This window comes from Procambarus clarkii, chromosome 16, assembly GCF_040958095.1.
Source record: "Procambarus clarkii isolate CNS0578487 chromosome 16, FALCON_Pclarkii_2.0, whole genome shotgun sequence".
Lineage (NCBI taxonomy): Eukaryota > Metazoa > Arthropoda > Malacostraca > Decapoda > Cambaridae > Procambarus > Procambarus clarkii.
Genome location: NC_091165.1, coordinates 26,820,000 through 26,842,314, shown reverse-complemented (window position 1 = coordinate 26,842,314; position 22,315 = coordinate 26,820,000). Strand labels below are relative to the sequence as shown.

Genomic DNA, 22,315 nt, shown 5'->3' with positions numbered 1-22,315 from the left:
ATTATAGTATAGATATTATAGTTGAGTAACCTCAAAGAAGGGAAAGATTTCTCCTTTCCATAAGAGACAAATGATTCAAAATGATTCAGCTAGAGTATTTGCTCTTGGCTTGACAAATATCAAAAGGGTTTGAAAAAAAAAAAACTAATGGAAGAAATACACAAAGTGCAAAATATAAGTTGATCACAACGCACATAAAATAGCAAGTAACAAGTAGATATCATTGTAGATACTGATTGTAGGTACTCAGTATCATTGTGGATACTGAGAGATACAGCGGGAACAATGTGTAGACCACTTGCTGTAGGATTCAACCCGTCACAGGGAAAGCAAAGGTGTCTGACATGAAAAAAATGAGCCAATATTCACGAAATATTAAAAACAAAAATCACATAGAAATACAGGACATTGATCTGCAATTGTGATGGATTGTACTCGTGAGTCAGTATGTCTTGGGGACTCTCCGGAGACCTGTACCTGTTACCCAAAATTACCTTAAAAGGAATCGTGTATGAATGCTTTAAACTCGGGTTCTAGTTCACCTGCTTGTCGACAGATGATAGTTTTGGGTTGGCCCTTCACACTGACGCATCAGCGAAAGAACTGACCCAAATCACATGTGAGGACATACCTAAGGCGATGCTTTTAAACAATCTCTGAGATATCTCTGAGATATCTCAGTGTGTAGTGTATCTCAGTGAGGGTGTATCTCTGAGATATGTGTATCTCAGAGATACACATATCTATTTGTACACAGATTGTACTCAAGTTCTGAGCTGTGTTCAGGGCTAAAGTGTGAGCTATCTTGGTGGCCTTAATAACCCTTCAACGGTTGTGATGAGCGTCTACCTCTGGTGATTGTGTAGTTGAAGGTGATTGTGTTTCTGTTGGAGGGCGGGGGGGGGGGGAGGATGGTGTCAGGTTTGTAGAAGAGTTATGGGTGTAAGGTTCAGTGTTGAGTGTACAAGGTGTAGAAGAGTTATGGGTGTAAGGTTCAGTGTTGAGTGTACAAGGTGTCCATAATGTCAGGTATACATAGTTGTGTAACAATTAAAATTTCAATTAGAGAATAAACTCATGTTGGCATCTTTGGAAAGTCAAATAGTGACTTAGTAAAGTTATATATGCCGGGAAGGAGGACTAAGCCAGTAATGGATTGGAATGTTTGGTTAATGTGTCGATTGATCAAGATAAATATGTAACATTTCTGCGTGTTATCCATCTTGCCTTATTGTAACATTTTTAGATGCGAGAGAGTAAAAGGCACTCGCTGAATAACTGGTTAGAAATTATCATTAGTTGAGATAAATTAATATGGTGAAATACCCCACAAGTCTATAAATTAATTGTGGCAGAAACCCCCATTTTTTCCCTCTTTAACCCCTTGTTTCCTCCTAAGTGTCTTCTTTAAATGGGTTTAACTATCCTCTGTCTTCCCCTTTGAACGTATAAAGCCTCTTCCATTTATCCTATTCTGAATGAGTGTGGTCACCCTTCTTCACCTGTCTTCCCCTTAACAAGGATAAAGCATTCTCCCTTCCTTTCCCAGCAACCACTTTTCCCATACCAGTGTACTCCCTTTTGAAAGGGTAATACATATCTCCCCCCTTGCCACAATGAATTGAGGATGTAATAGTCCCCATTACATTCACAATAGCGTACAACTATTTGCATATAAACACCATGCTATTCAGTAAGTACAATTTATTATCTGTATTTCAATAAATTTCTTAGCCAAGGTGAGGTTAAGTTAAGCTTCTGTTTGTTATTCTTATACTCTTATTCTTCTCTATTCTTTTGTTTGCGAGGCTGATTTGTTAATGTATAATCAGAAAAATAGGTTAAGAAAGATTAGGTTTATGTCGTAATCAAAGTTTACGAACATTATGTGCCAATTGCTGGGGTATATCATTAACTAATCCTGAATATAAAAATTTATAAATTGGAATGTCTGGTCTTAGATTAGAGGTGAAATGCTTAAGATTAGCCTTGCTAGTCTCTAGTGACTAGTCATGCCAGGCACTAATTTCTCTTGGATACAAGGCCAGCATCAGTAGGTCAGGTTGGCATAAATGAAATGGGTGCCACTCGACATCGGGCCAAAGTGACCCCTAATGGCAAATCTTGAAGGATTATATTAACACGACTGAATTTTTGTTCCCCGTTTTCCTAACACCATTGTAAAACACTAGACACTGACATCTGCAAAATTAAAGAAAAAGTCTATCAGACATTGCCCTGTAATTTATTCATGATTCCATGGACATCAGGTCTACCATCCATTGCATTTACCCCATACCTGCTCTCCCATTGTCTCTTGATAGTCTTGCTTGCCATACACCCTCCCCATTGCAAACGTGTCGACGCATTGCAAACCTGTCCACATAGCCTACAACCTGGAACAAAAAGAGACGGAAACAGAGACATACAAGAAAATACACAGAGACAGACAGATACAAAGAGAGAGAGAGACATAGAGTTAATGTAAGTGCCCTCCTGAGTGGAGTGTTAATGCTCCCCCCGCCGAATGGGATGTGGAAAATGAGTGCAGGTGTGCCCCCTGAGTGGGGTGCAGAGAGTGTGTGTGCCGCCCCCAAGTGGGATGCAGAGTGAATGTGAGTACCCCCAGCCCTTCCGAGTAGGGTGTAGGAGAGTGCGAGTGCTTTCAACCCCAAGTTGGGTGCATAGTGAGTGCGAGTGTCCCTCCCCCCCCCACCCCTGAGTGGGATGCGGAGAGTGAGTGGGGTGCGGAGAGTGAGTGAGTGCCCCCTCAAGTGAGGTGCGGAGAGTGAGTGTGAGTAACCCCCGCTCCCTGAGTGGGGTGCGGAGAGTGAGTGCGAGTACCCCCCTCCCCCCCCCCTCCTCCGAGTGGGGTGCGGGGAGTGGGGAGTGTGCGCATGGTGGGTGGCAGTATTGATTGTGGTGTCTGGTGTTGGAGTAGTGAGGGAGGCTCAGTATGGTCCCGGCATGATGCAGTGACGGAGCCGGCTCGCCCACAGCCCGGCACCGCACTCTCCACACCGCTCTCTGCAGCAACCCACCACCACCCACCCCTCCACCCACCACCCACCCCACCGCACGCTCCACGCCCACCTACCACGCCAGAACGCCCACGGCATAGTGTGACCCGGGGCCGCCCACGCCGCCCATGACCCGCTGCTGTGGTGGGCGCACTCTGGCCCCCCGCCCCCGCCGCCCGCGAGGCCCCCTTGAGTGTCGTCGGTAACTATGCGCTGTGGGTCAGGGACGGGCAGGGGTTATGGTGTGTCGGCACTGTCCGCGGCCCCCCTGGCACTGTCCACGGTCCCCTTGGCACTGTCCGCGGTCCCCCTGGCGACCTGCCCCCATCGCCCTCCTCCTGCCTCCTCTCCTGCTCTCCCTCGCCCTCGCCACCACCCACAGGCCTCACACTAACACGCCCACACTAGCCTACACGCCCACGCCGCCCACCGCCATACACCACACCCATCAACACACCCACAATAACCGTCACTTCCCCGCCCTGGTGGCGGCACTGTCCGCACCCCAGCACCGCGAGGGCTTGAGGCAGTGTGCCGTGGTGGCACCTCTGGATTCTTACAGCCTGGAGAGCCTAACTAACCAGACACTAGAAGACAAGTGCCAGACGTGTAGTCCGGAAAACAAGGAGTGCCATCAGGGGAGGAAGTGCCCGACACTGCCCGAGGCACTGTGCTCCACTAAAGACGGGGAGAAGCGTGAAGAAATCATACGGAAAGTGACGTTGCGGTTCTGCCCGCACATGGCCCTGCACTCAGTCATGTGTCAGGAGCAGGTTAAGAGTGTCACTGACGTGAAGTTAGCCGAGTGCTCGACGGTGGCGCGACACCTACAGGACATGGACAGCATTGTGGGCCGAGTCCTCCACCAGCACCAGTCTCTCCTCGCCAAATACAACTGCGAGAGCCACTATTCCATCACCCAGACGTGCTCCGGCTGTCAGGTAAGGCCAGAGTACAGTGAGACACTCACACATGCACTCACACGCCGCCTGAGTGTGTGTGTTTAGGTGGGGGATAGTGTGTCGCTGGGCGCCATCTTCCCCCTGCCGGTTATAAACCAAAGGACTCCACTGACTCGATCTCTCGTCTCTCTCACACTATCACTTCACTATACCGTCATTTGGACTCAAGTTGTCGTCAGTGCTGTGTGGTGTGTGGTAGCCTCACCAGTCAATATTAACGACAGAGGTGAAGAAGTGTTGTGTGGTGTGTTAGGATGTGTTGTGTGTGTGTTAGCTAAAGAAAACATTTTATTCCTTAGAGAACATCTGTCGTGTTGTACATGTTTCGTGACGTTTGGATAATGTTTCTAGAAAACGACGTGAAATATCCCACAATTCGTCGTATCGAGACCTCACCTGTCAATTCAATATCACTATTACCAAAGTCCAGAAATATTACCCATATTATACCTCAAGAAAATATAGCGTGACATCCCCTAATAAAAACAAAAGAAAGCGATTAAAAAAAACTGTGAATATAATGAAAACACAAAAGTTTAAAATCATATCATAAAATCTACTTTTTTGTGTGTGGAGGAAGACCTCTTCACTGTCGCCGGCTTTTATCTCACTATACTCACTCACGTCAAAATTAATGGTGTATTTAAATGTGGTGTACACTGTAGACATTATAGCAGTGATGGTGAGGTTGGAACAGTGACTGACTGTGACACCTTGATGAAGCAGTGACTGTGACACATTGATGAAGCAGTGACTGTGACATCTTGATGAAGCAGTGACTGACTGTGACACCTTGATGAAGCAGTGACTGACTGTGACATCTTGATGAAGCAGTCAGTGACTGTGACACCTTGATGAAGCAGTCAGTGACTGTGACACATTGATGTAGCAGTCAGTGACTGTGACACATTGATGAAGCAGTGACTGACTGTGACATCTTGATGAAGCAGTCAGTGACTGTGACACATTGATGTAGCAGTCAGTGACTGTGACACCTTGATGAAGCAGTGACCGTGACACCTTGATGAAGCAGTGACTGACTGTGACACCTTGTTGAAGCAGTGACTGTGACACCTTGATGAAGCAGTGACCGTGACACCTTGATGAAGCAGTGACTGACTGTGACACCATGTTGAAGCAGTGACTGTGACACCTTGATGAAGCAGTGACCGTGACACCTTGATGAAGCAGTGACTGACTGTGACACCTTGTTGAAGCAGTGACTGTGACACCTTGATGAAGCAGTGACCGTGACACCTTGATGAAGCAGTGACTGACTGTGACACCTTGATGTAGCAGTGACTGACTGTGACACCTTGATGAAGCAGTGACTGACTGTGACACCTTGATGTAGCAGTGAGTGACTGTGACACCTTAATGAAACAGTGACAGATTCTATTACACTGACGCCATGTTTCACAGCAACAGTGTAATGGAGGTAATTGGAAAATAGACACCTAATAGGGGGAATTGAAATTAGATATGTAATGGATTGGACAAAATCTATATAATAAGGGTTAAAAATGTAATTAATTCTATATTTAGGAAGAACTAAAATATGAACAATGGAAAAAAAATCAATTTGTTCATTGCTTGCCCAAAAAGAATCAATGACAAATCAACGCAATTATTTTGTAGGGAGGAAAAGTTCAAACTGATGCGAGGACTTTCTAATACATATATTTTTGCAACAGAAGGAAATCATTATATATATATATATAATGTGGCAATTGAACTCTCAAGTTGTTTGCCGAGAACAAATTAGCAAGCTGATTGTGGGGTGTTGAACAGCTTTGTCTGTGTCTGTCTGTCTGTCTGTCTGTTTGTCTGTCTGTCTGTCTGTCTCTCTGTCTGTCTGTCTCTGTCTCTCTCTCTCTCTCTCTCTCTCTCTCTCTCTCTCTCTCTCTCTCTGTCTCTGCTCGTCTCTCTCTCTCTCTCTCTCTCTCTCTCTTCTCTCTCTCTCTCTCTCTCTCTCTCTCTCTCTCTCTCTCTCTCTCTCTCTCTCTCTCTCTCTCTCTCTCTCTCTCCTCTCATCTCTCTCTCTCTCTCTCTCTCTCTCTCTCTCTCCAAAAACATTTAACCATAAAATGAAATATATAATATATATAAAGATTCAGTATAAAATACCTTCCTCTCTCTCTCTTTCTCGTAAATATGATGTATGGTGACACTGTTTGATGGTGAAATGCTTAAGACTAGCGGTGATGTCTTGGGGGGAAATGGTGAATTATTAATGGCCACTTTTGTGATAGTGATCGTGAGTATTATATGGTGACAGGTTTTTTTATGGTGAATTGCTAGCTCCTGCTGCTGTGGTTAGTGTATGGTGAAGATGGTGTATGGTGACGATGGTATATGGTGACGATGGTGTATTCGTGGTGCTCATGTGCCGATACTGTGTAGTGATGATGGTGAGTGGTTGTACTGTCTATCTTCATTTGATATTGTCGTTTATGTGGTGTATAGGCACTAGCAAGTATGGTGTCCAGTGATGGTGTATGATGGTGACTTATGGTGACCTGTAGTAACTGTTATGACCTATTTTGACTTATTACTTACGGTAACTTGGCTGTAGTGACCTGCGATGGTTTGATTGTAGTGACTTTGTGTAGTTCGCGTGTAGTGATCCTGTGTTGACGTGGTTATAGTGACCTGTAGTGACCTATATTAACTGTGCAGGACTCTGTATGGTGAGGAAATCTCTCGTACACTCAACAGTTTTTGCTGATGTAAGACATTGTTTTTTTATTTGTCTGGTAATAGTGAATGGTTAGCTGTTGATGGTGTGACTACACGACTCTTTAAAGGGGGATGATGGTGACTGTGATTAAATGGTGAAGTTACGGCAGTGTGTGATGTCGGGTTATTATGGTGCCTAGTTACAGTGGAAATGTGATTGATATGGTGATGCTATGGGGAATTTGGTTATTGGGGATTTTAATGTATGGTGATGATGGTGTCTGGTAAGGCCCCCCCCCCATCATGGTATGGTGAAGATCCTAGAAGGCATATGGTGACGATGCTTTGTGATAGTGTTGTTTAATCAGGAGGTTGTGTAATAGTGTTTTGCAAAGATATCTTACAAATTTCTTGTAAGGGAGATATGAGGTTACAGTGTATAGTGAACTAGATATTGTGACCAGATGTTACAGTGTACAGTGAGCTGACAATTTTTTGATCTTGCAGTATATAGGAAAATGCTCATTGAGTAATGTAGTTACGGTGCTTGGGATCCTGTTTATAGTGTGTGTGGTGCCAGAGTGTATGTGGTGCCAGTGTGTGTGTGTGGTGCCAGAGTGTATGTGGTGCCAGAGTGTATGTAGTGCCAGTGGATTGTTTAATTGCTACCTTACACATGCTGGTTAATACTAACCAGTCTATATGTGTTTTCTTCAGCTCTCCGTGGGCAGGGTTAAACACCTTTTCTCCTACATATAGTGCAGTGTGTGTATTGTGCACGCAGTGTGTGTATTGTGCACTCAGTATATGTCACCAGTGTGTATTGTGCTAGTGTGTGTGTGATGAGGGGGTTTCATACCAATCTTTTGGAGATAGTGGGTGGTGATTGTGTAGGTGTGGTGATGGCTAGGGATTGTGTAGGTATGGTGATGGTTGGGGATTGTGTAGGTGTGGTGTTTGTGTGTTGATTGTAGTTGGTGATTGTGTTGGTGTGTGCAGTGATGGTGGCTATTGTGTGTATTGATGGTTGGTGATTATATTGGCGTATGGGTGTTGATTGTGTTGGGGCAATGGTGTAGGTGATTGTTAGCGTGTGTTGGTGGAGCTGGTGAATGCGCTGGAATATGGTAATTGTGGTGATTGTATGGTAACTGTTGTTATTATGGGGTGACTGCTGATTGTGTTGGGGGGGGGGTTATTGACTGACTATTATCTAGTGTTTATGATGCTATGTAGCCTATGTTGGTGGGTCAATAATTGTAATGTGTTTGTATGTTTGTGGTGTATGTGTATTGTGTGTATACGTGGATTGTGTTGGTGATGGTGTTGGTGTGCGTGTTTCACCATATATTGTTTGTGTGGATGGTGAGGGTGTGTGATGGTGTTTGCATGTTGTGTGGCACTAAAGATGGTGAGTGTGTGTGTGTATGTGTACTTGGGGGGGGGTGATTGGTAATAGTGTCTGTGATGGTGAGGGTGTAGTGATGGCAGCGTGTCTAGGTAGGATATTGTGATGGTGATGTATTAATGTGCATGTCCTATAGTGCTACAGTGACTGTATATGCGTGTTGATGATCATTTAATGATATTGTGTCTTGATGTAGTGATGGTATCTGTGTATGTGGGTTAAGTGATGGTGTGTGTTGAAGAGAATGGTGCGTATGGTGACTTGTAACTTGGAGAGATAAAGTATCATAGAACATCAGTTATTCTTAACATCTCGATCGATCCCATTTCAACAATGAGACTTGTTGCATATATTTAGACTTTGAGTTTATTTTACGAAGGAGTTCCATACCGGTGCTGCATACTCAAGTGTTTATTTCACTCTGTGATCTGTTGCCGGCCGTTTAATGTAATATCTCTTGAGTTTCGACTCTTTAGTCCCGCCTCTCAACTGTCAATCAACCGGTTTACTGATTCCTGAGCCTACTGGGCTCTATCATATCTATATTTGAAACTAGTGTATGGAGTCAGCCTCCACCACATCACTGCCTAATGCATTCCATTTGTTAACTATGCCATAAATTCTTTCTAATGTCTCTGTGGCTCATTTGGATACTAAGTTTCCACCTGTGTTCCCTTGGTTCGTGTTCCACCCGTGCTAAAGAGTTTGTCTATCCTGTCAGTTCCCCTGAGAATTTTGTAGGTGGTTATCATGTCTTCCCCTTACTCTTCTGTCTTGAGTAAGGTGTGTGTGTGGTAAGTTATTAGTAAAGCTTTAGCGAGGGGCAATCTAACTGTTAATTGTTTATTGATGTTTAATACACCACAGTACATTGTTAAGTATCTTAAGTTCCAATGGTTGACGTTTGGTTCTTTTCACCACACATGTATTCAGGTGTGTGGTGATGGTGTCAGGTGTGTGGTGATGGTGTCAGGTGTGTGGTGATGGTGTCAGGTGTGTGGTGATGGTATCAGGTGTGTGGTGATGGTGTCAGGTGTGTGGTAATGGTGTTAGGTGTGTGGTGATGGTGTCAGGTGTGTGGTGATGGTGTCAGGTGGAGGAGGAAGGCGCCAGACGTGTGATGGAGGAGATTATATTCAGTTGTTGTGGGTTATAGATTATATTTTGGGGTGTGGTTATAGATTGCTGTGCAGTTGTGGGTTATGGGATTCAGTTGTGTTGTTGATGAGGTGTTAGCTTATTGTGTTGTTGTGAGTCTTGTATTATTAAACTGTTGTTGTTGTGGGTCATAGATTATATTGTATTGTTGTTGTTGTGGAACATAAATGTGTATTTTTTATGGGTTAATAGAGGCTACAGTACTGTAGTGGAGGCGCTACAGTACTGTAGTGGAGGCGCTACAGTACTGTAGTGGAGGCGCTACAGTACTGTAGTGGAGGCGCTACAGTACTGTAGTGGAGGCGCTACAGTACTGTAGTGGAGGCGCTACAGTACTGTAGTGGAGCCATAAATGTTAACACACTCTTTTGTTGGCGAGAGTTGAAGTGGAGCCTTTGTCACTGATGTCGGGTTCAGGTTGTGTGTGTGTGTGTGTGTGTGTGTGTGTGTGTGTGTGTGTGTGTGTGTGTGTCTGTGTGTGTGTGTGTGTGTGTGTGTGTGTGTGTGTGTCTGTGTGTGTGTGTGTGTGTGTGTGTGTGTGTGTGTGTGTGTGTGTGTGTGTGTGTGTGTGTGTATGTGTGTGTGTGTGTGTCTGTGTGTGTGTGTGTCTGTGTACTCACCTAATTGTTCTCACCTAATTGTGCTTGCGAAGGTTGAGCTTTGGCTCTTTGGTCCCGCCTCTCAACTGTCAATCAACTGGTGTACAGATTCCTGAGCCTACTGGACACACATACTGGGTGTGTGTGTGTGTGTGTGTGTGTGTGTGTGTGTGTGTGTGTGTGTGTGTGTGTGTGTGTATACTTACCTTCTTGTACTCACCAATTTGTGCTTGCGGGGGTTGAGCTCTGGGTCTTTGGTCCCGCCTCTCACCTGTGTGTGTGTGTGTGTGTGTGTGTGTGTGTGTGTGTATACTTACCTACTTGTACTCACCAATTTGTGCTTGCGAGGGGTTGAGCTCTGGCTCTTTGGTCCCGCCTCTCAACTCTGTGTGTGTGTGTGTGTGTGGACTGTTTAAAATATTAACTTGTTTGGCATTTTTGCTTATTCCCAACTGTGCCGGTCGTCCGTGCACAGTATAAGATTATAATAAATGTTTGTACTGGGCCGAAAATGATGTTAAAAGGTCCAATTGAAGAAGGGTGGTATAAAACTTTTCTAATATGGAGCTTGACAAAAAAGTTATTATTTGGAGTAACTTGTTCAAGACTCGCCTGTAATACAGGCAGTACTTCTCGAAACTTCTCACTCCTTATGACCTGTATAGTTTAAAGTTCCCTACTAAAAATATTACATTTTTTATTTGCTCGCTGGTCGAGTTTACAGGGAAAAGACGACTGTGTATTTGCTATTTGTGTCTGCAGGATCGAGCTATAAGCTCTTGGGCCCCGCCTTTCTAACCGTCGGCGGGGTTGTCTAATGTACAGACTTCCCGACATATTTTTTCTCTCATATCAACTACACATATTTCTATCTCACACACACCTGTGTGTGTGTTAGTAAAGGAGGCCGGTGGCCGAGGGGACAGCACGCTGGACACGTGATCCTGGGTTCGATCCCGGACGCCGGCGAGAAACAATGAGCAGAGTTTCTTTCATCCTATGCCCCAGTTACCTATCTTGAGGTTATCTTGAGATGATTTCGGGGCTTTTAGTGTCCCCGCGGCCCGGTCCTCGACCAGGCCTCCACCCCCCAGGAAGCAGCAGCCTGTGACAGCTGACTAACACCCAGGTACCTATTTTACTGCTAAGTAACAGGGGCATAGGGTGAAAGAAACTCTGTCCATTGTTTCTCGCCGGCGCTTGGGATCGAACCCAGGATCACGTATGAAAATACTGTTGTTTAATGGTTTCTATTTACAGATCGGCTGTTGAGTGAATCCTGTTAAGACCAATGTGTTAATAGGATCAGCAGGTACCCCCACCCCATCCCCCCTACCCCACGCTTTGTAGTGTATAAGGGTAAAATGTTGGTATTAACCCGTTGGTGTTTTGCGTTATTTGGGAGAGAGAGAGAGAGAGAGAGAGAGAGAAGAGAGAGAGAGAGAGAGAGAGAGAGAGACAGAGAGAGAGAGACAGAGAGAGGGATAGAGAGAGAGACAGAGAGAGAGAGAGAGAGAGAGAGAGAGAGAGAGAGAGAGAGAGAGAGAGAGAGAGAGAGAGAGAGAGAGAGAGAGAGTGGGGAAAGGGAGTGGAATAGGAAAAAAAAAGGCAAAAAATAGCGTGTGAAATTTGAAGGAATAACTTCATGTCAACTAAGACTATTCCTTCGTCATGCAAAGTGACTCTATCGTGACCTTTAATCCAGTATAAACTTTTCCTCTTTCGGTTTCTCCTCTTTATCTCTTGAGAATAGAGCTTCGTAGAGCTCCAGGATAGAGGCTCTGGCGCGGGCGTCCTTAACAGTTACCAGCTCAAGGCTTCCTCTTTGAGATTATTGTATTGACTTATTCCAAGCGAAATGTGACCCTTTCTCTACCTGAAACTTTTGTAAAGGTATGAAACGGAGTGGCGAGATTCCGGCCAAGTATTGTAATAGTATAACAAGGTATCGTAATAGCCTGACAAGTACCTAACCGAAGTAGGACATTTTTATAGCATTCAATTTTAAAACAGAAATGGCTGTTTATAAATAGGTTCCTGTTAGCCCCACAATTCCTTACTACCTTCCTCAACCCCTTGTGACGACTCTGACCCCCTATTCAAACCCCTTTTAACCCAATCAACCCCCTTTCTCAAGCTTCTCTCCCCCCCCCCTCTTTCAACTCTGTCAATCAGGTGTGGGCCTAGTCTCTCGCCCTTCTTGGTCCTGTAATTATTAATTACACTAACTACCGTAACACTAACTTAGTGTTACGTATGCTTTCAGATAATTGCTGGGGGTTGTAAAGTCAATTAATTAAAACTTCAAAAATCATTAATTGTTTTGTATTACTTGTGATATACATTTGTAAACGCCAGTGGATACTTGTATGATAATCTCTCGGAATACTTGGTCGATTATCTAGGCAGGTTTGATATTTTTATCTACACGTCTGCTCAAATTAGTTGAAACTTGATCATTTGAAAGTTTTAGATAAAAGTTCCAGTGTGAAGGATTTACAGTTGTGACGAAGAGCTGTTCCCATCAGCCATCTTGATATCTGCACACCACACCACACCACACACCACACCTTACACCACACCACACCACACATCACACCACACATCACACCACACCACACCACACACCACAAACCACACACACCACACCACACACCACACCACACACACCACACACACCACACACACCACACACCACACACCACACCACACACACCACACATCACACACACCACACAACACACCACACCACACCACACACCCACACACCACAACACACCACACACATCACACCTCACACCACACACCACACACCACACCACACACCACACCACACACCACACCACACACCACACACCACACACCACACCTCACACCACACACCACACACCACACCACACACCACACCACACACCACACACCACACCACACACCACACATCACACACACCACACCACACCACACACCACACCTCACACCACACACCACACACCACACCACACACCACACACCACACACCACACCACACACCACACACACCACACACCATACACCACACACACCACACCTCACACCACACACCACAAACCACACACCACACCACACACTGTTCACAAACCGAAACAGAATCCACCACAGTCAGCAGCCGACGGAATTTCCGGGATTTCGCAGTCGGATATTCCGTAACTAAATACCAACTTCATCCTTTTATATTTAATTCCAATACCGCTAGGAAGGAAATGCGAGTAGTTAAGAAGTAATGATGAATTGGAAGTGTGGGGGAGGGAGGCACATGATGATGTGTTGATGAGAGAGAGATGAGAGAGAGAGAGAGAGAGAGAGAGAGAGAGAGAGAGAGAGAGAGAGAGAGAGAGAGAGAGAGAGAGAGAGAGAGAGAGATGAGAGAGAGAGAGATGAGAGAGAGAGAGATGAGAGAGAGAGAGAGAGAGAGAGAGAGAGAGAGAGAGAGAGAGAGAGAGAGAGGACAGGCAAGTGGACCTTGAAGTACTGTTTAAAACCTTCTTCAGTAGCGCAGTAGTCTACATCGAATCCTGGCTAACAAAGATAGGATTTAACACTATTCCCTCGCTGTTATTGTATCCATTTAACCTGTAAACACTGCGATGACGTCACTAGCATCTATAGAGTATTTTCTACGTCTTTGACAATACACACGCTGGTCCAGTCCTACATGGGGGGGGTTTTCTTAACAAAATAGAGAATGAGAATGATAAACTCATTCTCATCCTTAATGAGAATGATAAACTTAACAAGCAATTAAGTTGTGAAAGACAATATCAGTACACGAAGCGTGTTACTAATGGTAATTACACAATTAAATAAGTCTAATGTGGGTAATATATATATGGCACAACCGTGAATGTTACTGGAATACTTGGTACAAGAGTCAGGTGTGTAATACTTGTAGAGCTTGGTACAAGAGTCAGGTGTGTAATACTTGTAGAGCTTGGTACAAGAGTCAGGTGTGTAATACTTGTAGAGCTTGGTACAAGAGTCAGGTGTGTAATACTTGTAGAGCTTGCTACAGCAGTCAGGTGTGTAACACCTGTAGAGCGTGCTACAGCAGTCAGATGTGTAACACCTGTAGAGCGTGCTACAGCAGTCATATGTGTAACACCTGTAGAGCTTGCTACAACAGTCACATGTGTAACACCTGTAGAGCTTGCTACAGCAGTCACATGTGTAACACCTGTAGAGCTTCCTACAACAGTCACATGTGTAACACCTGTAGAGCTTGCTACAACAGTCACATGTGTAACACCTGTAGAGCTTCCTACAACAGTCACATGTGTAACACCTGTAGAGCTTCCTACAACAGTCACATGTGTAACACCTGTAGAGCTTCCTACAGCAGTCACATGTGTAACACCTGTAGAGCTTCCTACAGCAGTCACATGTGTAACACTAACAGAACTTGGTACTGAAATAATCAAAGTGTAAGTTCTTGACACCTGGTATTCAGATTTACACATCTAATTAATACTACATTCTACTCCCTTACAAACTACTGTTCTATCTCTAAATATACATAAACATATCAAGATTTGCATATAGCATATAAACATTACTTCCATATGCAAATCATAAGGAACTTTAAACCTAATGCTAAACACCCACATTACAACACAAGCCAAGATTCTTGTTGAAATGGCATATAAAGCATTTACACGGAAATCACACAGTAGCGTGATATATAATAGTGCAGCATGTGGTGGTACAGTTGACTAAGCCGCCATTTGGGAAGAACATCCCGTGCCAAGGTTCGAACCCTCATCACGGCCCTTGTGGATTTGGGAATAAACACTTGGGAGGGTTGTACCCCTGGGGGTACTTTATTTACACCTTTTTTTTGTTCACGGACTTATGTGAAGCCGTGGTCACATGTGCCAGGGCCAGATATGTAGTGAGAACTCATAAGCCACACCTGAGTCAGTGCTGTATATGTGGTTGGTGTGTGTGTGTGTGTGTGTGTGTGTGGGTGTGTGTGGGTGTGGGTGTGGGTGTGTGTGTGTGTGTGTGCGCGCTTAACACTCCATAACTCCCTCCTTCGTGAATACCGAAACAAGATTATTTCTTAAATCATTTAATTTAGGCCCATACCGACCAGCCTATGTCCATCCCGTACCCCAGACCATTATCCCTGCAAATTTGGGTAAGGCTAACCCCAAGCATGTGGTCTCCAACTTCGGACAGACAGACAGACATTCTTTCTTTTAGTATAGATATACTAGGGAAGACGGTACCTGTGGTCACCATCTGTCCATCTATATATTCCTCCACCTGTCCATTTATCTATCCATGCATCTATCCATGGGATTATTGTCCTCTTCGTTTTCTGAAAATTATTTATTTTGAGCCTAATTGTCAGATCGATCTTTCTCTTCCACGATCAGATCATTTTGGATGTTCTGATCATCCATAACGACATTTAACGAGCTTGTTTGAGCAACAGGTTAACAACCGAAATTTCACTCAGTTCAACCATCGTGTAAATAATAATTAGTAAAAATAATAATATTTAAAAAGTATTCAAAAATATGTTAAAGTGGATTAATTAAATCAAATAGGTTAAGTCATACTTAAGATAGACCGAAACGCTATGGGTACTTAACTAACACTTTCAACTAGTATCAAGTAAGCTTGTTGTAAACTTTGCATCGCTGGAACTAGTGCTTGACAAGAGATGCAGCTGTTTCGTCCAGCATCTTAACAAGCGAGATGTAAACAGACTCAACTAATCACTAAGTTATAAATTAACAGCATTCCGAGCAGACATTACCTTGTAATTATCAGTATTATTAGTAGCATTAATGCCGTCCAGGACTCGAATCTAACCGTCCAAGACTCTAATCTAACCGTCCAGACTCTAATCTAATCGTCCAAACTCTAATATGAACAAGGGTTTGACCTGTCTCCGAAGTGCTGGAGGCACCTCATTAGTATGATATGAAACTATAATATTCTACTTCCTCATACTTCCCCCCCTTCGATACCCCCTTATACTCACTACCAGCTTCCATTTATTACCCCTTAGCTCGTCCCTTCAACCATTCTCCCCTTTAGAGTATAGCTTCCATTATCAGTCTTCCATTCTGGGGATTTTTAATCCGTATACTGTTATGTTTGTTAATCCCTAACACCTCGCTAATACCCTAATCTTTCCTTATATCCTGTCTTCCCAGTCTTTGCCTTATATCCTACCTCCAATCCTCTTGTACCTTAACTCCAATCCTTGCCTGTACATATTGTCTTATGTTGTACATATAATTCTCGTCTTATTCCCTACTTCCAATCATCGCCTTATACATCACTAATCCTCGCTTTATATATGACCACCAATCGTCGTCTTGCATATGACCACCAATCCTCGGCTTATATATCGTCTTATACCTCACCAATCTTCTTATACATCACCACCCAATGTTCGCTTTATAGATCACCTCCAATCCTCCCCTCATAGATCACCTCCAATCCTCGCCTTATACATCACCTCCAATCCTTGCCCTATACCTCCAATCCCTCCCAGCGCCGAGAGTTAATTACACACTTTGACAGACAAACGCTCTAATTACCTGGGGAAAAACACAGGAATTAAATGAATGACTTTTTCATCACGATTAGAAGTCGACCATTGCTGTTTCTCTCTCTCACTTGTGTCTCACCTGTCTCTCACCTGTGTGTCTCTCACTTGGCAGTGAGGTACACAGTCTTCCTCTGCTGTGTCTCACCTGTGAGGTGAGACACCATCGTAAGCTGTCAACACCTGAGCCACTGATATAAACGCCTCGATGTCAAATGTAAATAAATAATCGAACTGCTCACCTATTGTGTCATTTGACGATGTGAGATTGAGGACCTTAGTGATACAGCAATTAATGAATACTTATTCATTATTGGATGAGGATAGTGGAGGTGTCTATCTAAAACCCCCCCGGCGGATAACAGGACTGGTTTATGCAGAAATATGATTGTAAGAGAGGCAGCTTGGCTATTTTTTCAGCCGCAGAATTGATTGACAAGATGAGAGGGGGAATACTAATCAAGAAAGATTTCAGCAGCTGGGAACAGAGATTGGGAACTCATCATGGAGGAAGAGTCACGGGCAACAAAACTGATGGAGACAGCTTATTGGAACTTCTTGACGCTGTACGTGAAGAGGGTAATGTAAGATTTAAGGAAAAGGGTCCTTTCCCTTATCTGGTATACTAGACCTGCGCCCTCCTACCCAGAATGCGACTGCTACTTAAAGCAGCAGGTGGGAGATACCTCTAGGAGCTTCTGCCATTTCACTACACACGGGAGATAAACATCAGAAAGCAATAAAGAAATGATGACAGCCAACGTTTCGGTCCAGGACGGACCGAAACGTCGTCGGTTTTAATGTTCAGATTTGCGACTCAGTCGCCAACTCTTCAGTCACATTATTCGTCGTCTCATGCATATTTGAATAAGAGTTCTAACAGTAGATCATTACGAAGTGCTTACACATTTCCTGAACACCATCCTCGGACACGAGAGCTGCCTGGGTGAGCCTTCAACCTCAATCGACAATCAACCAATCGCCCGGGTTCGATTCCGGGCGCCGGCGAGAAACAATGGGCAGAGTTTTTTTTTCACCCTATGCCCCTGTTACCTAGCAGTAAAATAGGTACCTGGGTGTTAGTCAGCTGTCAAGGGCTGCTTCCTGGGGGTGGAGGCCTGGTCGAGGACCGGGCCGCGGGGACACTAAAGCCCCGAAATCATCTCAAGATAACCTTACACTGACAAGAGCGGCCTTGCAATACTTGTGTTAGAGGTGCAAGATAAAAGTCCCTGAAGCCATTTAGTGAAACAAATGTTATAAAGAGATAGCAGGAGTTTGCCACTTCCGGTGAAATGATTTACGTTGGATCAGGGGAGTTAGTTGTGTGTGCTCGCCGAGGTGCGAGTTTTTAGGGTTGGCCGTCAGCTCCCAAACCCCATCTTTCGAGCACTTTGTAGTCTTGTGTGTACAGAGAACGGGGCTTCTGTCACCTCACCTGATGAAGCTTTTATAACACTTTTGTCATAGTCTGTCTGCAATGTTGCCATCCCCCGTCTGCAATGTTGCCATCCCCCGCCTGCAATGTTGCCATCCCCCGTCTGCAATGTTGCCATCCCCCGTCTGCAATGTTGCCATCCCCCGTCTGCAATGTTGCCATCCCCCGTCTGCAATGTTGCCATCCCCCGTCTGCAATGTTGCCATCCCCCGTCTGCAATGTTGCCATCCCCCGTCTGCAATGTTGCCATCCCCCGTCTGCAATGTTGCCATCCCCCGTCTGCAATGTTGCCATCCCCCGTCTGCAATGTTGCCAGGACCGTTTTATCAATGGTGCTGCCCTCTGGCTAACCGTTTTATGGAACGTTACCAAGTCTTTATTTTTCCTGCCATTGTTGCCATACTCGTTACTAGGATGTGAGTGGCGAGGTTGCCTGCTTGCTATAAAGTATATGTGTGTGTGTGTGTGTGTGTGTGTGTGTGTGTGTGTGTGTGTGTGTGTGTGTGTGTGTGTGTGTGTGTGTGTGTGTGTGACGGCAAACGTCTGTTCAATAAATATATGATATTGCAAGGAAGATGGTAAAATGTTGTTACACTAAGCTAATGGCATCAAGTTTAGTTTACATGTGATCGAAACGTCTTTAACTGAAGGACTGGTTCGAACCCTCGTAAGCTTTCGTAAGTTGAACTTACGAAAAGAACTGCCTTTTATTATTATTTTTTTGTGGGGGGGTGGGAGGGGTGATTTATTTTATATTTCATCTTGGAATTATGTGTTTTGGGGCTTGGTTTCCGTCAAGAAAGTTCAAGGTCTTTAGCAGCCAACTGGTTTCCGTCAAGAAAGTTCAAGGTCTTTAGCAGCCAACTGGTTTCCGTCAAGAAAGTTCAAGGTCTTTAGCAGCTAACTGGTTTCCGTCAAGAAAGTTCAAGGTCTTTAGCAGCCAACTGGTTTCCGTCAAGAAAGTTCAAGGTCTTTAGCAGCCAACTGGTTTCCGTCAAGAAAGTTCAAGGTCTTTAGCAGCCAACTGGTTTCCGTCAAGAAAGTTCAAGGTCTTTAGCAGCCAACTGGTTTCCGTCAAGAAAGTTCAAGGTCTTTAGCAGCCAACTGGTTTCCGTCAAGAAAGTTCAAGGTCTTTAGCAGCCAACTGGTTTCCGTCAAGAAAGTTCAAGGTCTTTAGCAGCCAACTGGTTTCCGTCAAGAAAGTTCAAGGTCTTTAGCAGCCAACTGGTTTCCGTCAAGAAAGTTCAAGGTCTTTAGCAGCCAACTGGTTTCCGTCAAGAAAGTTCAAAGTCTTTAGCAGCCAACTGGTTTCCGTCAAGAAAGTTCAAGGTCTTTAGCAGCCAACTGGTTTCCGTCAAGAAAGTTCAAGGTCTTTAGCAGCCAACTGGTTTCCGTCAACAAAGTTCAAGGTCTTTAGCAGCCAACTGGTTTCCGTCAAGAAAGTTCAAGGTGTTTAGCAGCCAACTGGTTTCCGTCAAGAAAGTTCAAGGTCTTTGGCGTCTCATCTAGGAGCAGTCTTTCTAACACTCTACGTCTTCTAAGATCAGGATCGTGTTCCACACCTTGGTGGCTGGCTGTTGTGATCTGAGGTTTCGTGAGGTCAAGATTTTATGGAGCTCCTGGACTATCAGATCATATAGCGAAGGAAAGTCTTGCAGCTGTTCTTAACACCTTATTTTCCAGCGCCTGGAGTTTCTGCACGTTAGGTTTCCTCAAGATGTATAGAGGTACTATAGAGTATTAGAGATGCGGCTGGACTAGAGCCTTGTAGAAGTATAGAGGTTAGTGTTGAGGCTACGGAATCGCCTTAGATTGCATGATGGTGACTTTGTCCCATTTATTCTGCCCTTTATGTGAATTTGTATTACTGTTTTAGTAATCTTGAGTCTATCTTATGTTGTGTAGGGAGGTTGTCACTCATAATGGGTTTCAAAGGCACAATGACTCCGGGTTTCTTTTTTGCAATGTGTATTATTTGGAATTTTGAATTTATTTTCCATTTTTTTCAGCGTTGTTCATCAATTTAATGGCTGCCTTGGCTTTCTTGCCCGGTAACGACTCTGAGTGTCCTGCTTGACATGTTTTTTGAATATCATCATTTGTGATGTGCTTTCCACATTGGGGAGAGGGAAAGTCAGCAGTGTATATGATAAAGTGGGGGAGATAGCTCTAGCCTTCCTCCATCCCTTCCCTCCATCTCTTCTCTCCCTTCTCTCCCTCCCTCCTTACCTGCCTAACAAAAAGCAACATAGAGATCAAGCCAACATGCTGGCGTGAAATGGCTCCATGATTCCCATTGTTGTCTAGAAAAGCCTCTTACAGCTGAGCTCCCCCCTCACACCCTGGAAAGGGAGAGGAAACAGAAGGGGGAATGACAGAGAATAGCGAGGAGGGGCTGAGGGAGAGGAGCAGGACAGGAAAAGAGGGATGGAGGGGGAAGGGGGACAAAGGGACAAGGGAGGAGACAGGGGGGGGGGGGGTAAAGGGGTATTTGTAAAGAGTCATTTGATGCTGGTTTTGTGAGTCTGGAGGCTGACCCTTCAAGGGCGGGGTCCCGTGTCTCCTTCCTTGCTCTTCCTGGCGGTGCTTGTCCCTTATCTCAAGGTCCTCCTTCAGTTCGAGGTCCTCCTTCAGCTTGAGGTCCTCCCATCATCTCAAACTATTCCCTTATCGACTGGAACACTTTGCTATCAGTCTCGTGAGTTTCTTCAGTCTGTAAGACTTTCTGGTAGTCTACAGATATCTCTTGTCAGTTGCGATCTCTGTCGCCGTTATAGACTTGTTAGGGGTTTGTGTGGCAAGATATACCCAGCACCACCACCACCACCACCACCACCACCACCACACACCACTACCACTATCACCACAACAACCAACAGATATATCATTAACAACAGCAACACAAACAATAACATCTTTTGCAACAACATCTTCCAGACAAAAAAATTAACTGCCCATTATATTTTTCGCGTTACAGAGACTCCTACAATACCTACGTTCACCTGTAACGCCATCCCGCGTTACAGGTGAACCATTTAGGCCAGACTCTGTCTCTTACGTGTGACGGAGTTCATAAATTGTAGTGTGACTCGCATTCCTAGTCTTGCACCAAACTTGCCCAACCTGATCTGTTGCGGGCCTCAACACCCGGCAACACCCGGGGACTACTGCTCATGTATTCCATTGCTACTGTGAATAAAATGTATCTTGTGTCTGTATACAATTGTATCGCTATATAAAAATAGAGTAGTTATCTCATAATATTTCCGAGAAACTTGGGCTTTAGAAGCTGTAATTTTCCGTATCGTTAAAAAAAAAAACAGTTGGAGGGATATCCTAGATGTTTTTGAATTTAAATGAACCAATGACAGAGAGAGGGGGGGGGTTTGAGCTCAGCCAATAGGAGCCGAGCCGTGACACGTGCCTGCAGGGAAGTAACTGTCATTCTGGCAGTTGGTAGGTAGACTGACCAGGTAGACTACCAGGTCTTCAGGTAGACTGAAGACCTGAAGACCTTTGATAGCTGGAATAGTTACACGATTGTCACATATTGTAGGAGTGTCTGGCCGTATTGCTTCTGGTATATCTTTATATTCCACTAACTAAGGAATGCATGAGATGGTTTGTGGAACGACACCACTTAACCTGTAACTGTGGAGACATGAATAAACCATCGAACCAACGAACAATCAAATTGTCAAGACGCTATAACTGAGAGGAGACTAACAGCTGACGAGGCAGCAAGAGGGTCTAAGATCACCCGGATGCTGCTGCTCACTTCCTGGTGAGGAGTGACGTCAGTGAGTGACCACACACATGGTAGGCCTTATCGACACTCTTCTTAAGTGTCAAGATTATTCTCATTGTCCTACGATTACCGTTGCTGCTCACTGGCCTAGCAACACCGTCCACACACACACACACACACACACACACACACACACACACACACACACACACACACACACACACACACACACACACACACACACACACTCAGGAATAGGCTGAGTGTGGCACAGGAATCTGTACACCTGTTGATTGACGGTTGAGAGGCGGGACCAAGGAGCCAGAGCTCAACCCCCGCAAGCACAACTAGGTGAGTACAACTAGGTGAGTACACACACACACACACACTCACACACACACTCACACACACACACACACACACACTCACACACACACACACACACACTCACACACACACACACACACACACACACACACACACACACACACACACACACACACACACACACACACACACACACACACATACACACACACTCACACACACACACTCACACACACACACACACCCACACACACACACTGCTTACCAGCTGACATTTGTATGGGTTTTTCTCCGGTAAAGAATATTTACCTGAATTTACCTGAGGGTATAACACACTCTCTAGTGGCCTCGACTGGGACAGGAAGCCATGTCCTC

At 44.8% G+C, this 22,315-nt stretch overlaps 1 protein-coding gene across 2 annotated transcripts in view; it reads left to right on the top strand.

Moving 5' to 3' along the window:
• Positions 1 to 22,315, top strand: part of LOC123759963 (Mid1) — a 310,529-nt gene that overhangs the window by 116,063 nt on the left and 172,151 nt on the right. The window contains exon 1 of one of the 2 annotated variants that reach the window (XM_045745217.2): positions 2,817 to 3,961. The exons of the other annotated variant lie outside the window; for it this stretch is intronic. Within the exon in view, the coding sequence (XP_045601173.1) occupies positions 3,260 to 3,961 (702 nt within the window). The 5' untranslated portion in view covers positions 2,817 to 3,259. Of the gene's footprint in view, positions 1 to 2,816; positions 3,962 to 22,315 lie in introns of those variants that run through there. 2 annotated transcript variants of the gene reach the window in all.